Source organism: Myotis brandtii, unplaced genomic scaffold (genome assembly GCF_000412655.1).
Source record: "Myotis brandtii unplaced genomic scaffold, ASM41265v1 scaffold105, whole genome shotgun sequence".
Taxonomy (NCBI): Eukaryota; Metazoa; Chordata; class Mammalia; order Chiroptera; family Vespertilionidae; genus Myotis; species Myotis brandtii.
Window position 1 is genome coordinate 6,514,832 of NW_005353538.1, and position 2,221 is coordinate 6,517,052.

The 2,221-nt window shown below is 40.6% G+C and overlaps 1 protein-coding gene across 1 annotated transcript in view; it reads left to right on the forward strand.

The window, feature by feature from the left end:
• The first annotated feature begins 47 nt into the window (after nt 1-47).
• The window catches only part of DLAT (dihydrolipoamide S-acetyltransferase), a 30,069-nt gene continuing 27,895 nt past the window's right edge, over nt 48-2,221 (forward strand). The window contains exons 1-3 of the mRNA XM_005856849.2: nt 48-287; nt 590-714; nt 877-1,027. Coding sequence (XP_005856911.1) covers nt 156-287; nt 590-714; nt 877-1,027 — 408 coding nt within the window. The 5' untranslated portion in view covers nt 48-155. The remainder of the gene's footprint in view (nt 288-589; nt 715-876; nt 1,028-2,221) is intronic.

Consider the following 2,221-nt stretch of genomic DNA (forward strand, 5'->3'; position numbering starts at 1 on the left):
GGAGCAGGAAGCTGGCACGGGAGGTCCTGGCGGCCGGAGCTCCCTGCACAGCCCCACGGCCTCAGGGCCCAGCGGGTGGCGAGACGCAAACTCTTTGCATTACATTGAATGGCATGAAACGGGAAACAGGACGGAGAGGGAGGCAGCCCGTTTAAATGTTCGTGCTCCTCCTTTTCCTCCTCCAGGTTGCATTGCCCTCTCTTTCCCCCACCATGCAAGCAGGCACCATCGCCCGTTGGGAGAAAAAGGAAGGGGAAAAAATCAACGAGGGCGAACTCATTGCAGAGGTGAGTTGTTTTAAAATATGGAGATAAGTTAAAAGGGACCGAGTTAGCTAAACGGAGCATTAACTTTCCGGGTGGGTAGTTACTCCTTTTGCTTAAGAAACTGAGATGTTGATTTCAACTTGATGTTAGAGAAGCTTGGTTAAATGGTCAGCAGCTGGCAGAAATGAATTTTTAGCTAAGTTTTAAAAAATAATTCCTTCTTTCAGCGCTGTGATAGAGGTTGTATTTTCACTTCTAAACACAAGCTAATAATCTTCATAACTTGGCAGCACAAGCCTAAGCGCCTACTTTTGTGTTAAAAGGTTGAAACTGATAAAGCCACGGTGGGATTTGAGAGCATGGAGGAGTGTTACATGGCAAAGATACTTGTTGCCGAAGGCACCAGAGATGTTCCAATTGGAGCTGTCATCTGTATCACAGTTGAAAAGTGAGTAGCACCCTGGTGATTTTTGGAATTTAGGTGATTAGTGGGCTATTTTAACCCAGAATCGAGGAATTAGGAGTTAAAGGCTCCTAAGACTCCTTCTGTAGGAGCTAAATCTGCTTTATAACCCCCCCCTTATACTTATGCATTCTTTCTCTTCCTTAGACCTGAGGATGTTGAGGCCTTTAAAAATTATACACTGGATTCGGCAGCACCCACCCCACAAGCAGCCCCAGCACCAACCCCTGCTGTCACTTCTTCGCCACCTACACCTTCTGCTCAGGCTCCTGGTAGCTCATTTCCCACTCACATGCAGGTGAGGCTCAGCCTCTGGGTGTTAACTCTAGAAAGTTTATTATCTATTCATTAGTTTTCAGAGATGGCTATCACATTCTGGAAACTGGCATTAAATATGGCTACCTCTTGTCGTGAAAGTAAATAGGAATTTAAACGTGAAAATTGATAACTTTTAATCCTAGTTGTTACTTCCAGGTGTGTTATTCTCAGCCACAATGTAGTAGCAGGATAATGCTTGGCATTTTTCATTCACGACATTATGTTATATTTTGAGGATGATTTGTACTTAATATGTATAGATAGAATTTTTAGTGGGCCTCAAGTGCTGTCTGTTGAATGAAAGTCCTCAATTGGTGTTTTCCTTTGCAATGTGGTGTTCTGTTTTCTTTTTTTTTTTTTAATATATTTTATTGATTTTTTTTACAGAGAGGAAGGGAGAGAGAGAGAGAGTTAGAAATATCGATGAGAGAGAAACATCGATTAGCTGCCTCCTGCACATCTCCTACTGGGGATGTGCCCACAACCCAGGTACATGCCCTTGACCGGAATCGAACCCGGGACCTTTCAGTCCGCAGGCCAACGCTCTATCCACTGAGCCAAACCGGTTTCGGCGTGTTCTGTTTTCTAAGAGTGTGAAGTAGTCCAGTAGTATTAATAAATGAGAGAATTAACAATAAAGAATAAGTGTAGAATAGACATATCTCATAGCATTGAAACAAAGCTGAAGGCAACAATCACAGGTGATTCTCTTAAATAAGTCAGTTTATTAGATATTAGGGTAATCCCATGTATATTAGTGTGTTTCTGATACTAGAAATGGATAAAAACCAGCTGCCTTCTGTAAAGGGTTAAGACTAGAACTTTTCCTTCACTTAGTTATTTGTAGAAATTTCTATACAAGAGTCTTTTTTGTGTGAACATAATGATCTACTCCATGATCTATTATTAACAGTCACTCATGAAGAAGTTTTGCCTGGTGTTTAGTTCAATATTTATTTCATCTTGTCCAGCAAATTCTGTCTCACTACATAACTTTGACTTCATTTTTCTCCATTTTATGTCTGTGGCTTTATATTCAAGGGTTAGGATTATGTCTTAATTATCCTAATTTTTTGTTGTTAATCCTCACCCGAGGACATTTTTCCATTTATTTTTATTTTAAAAAATATATATTTTATTGATTTTTTACAGAGAGGAAGGGAGAGGGATAGAA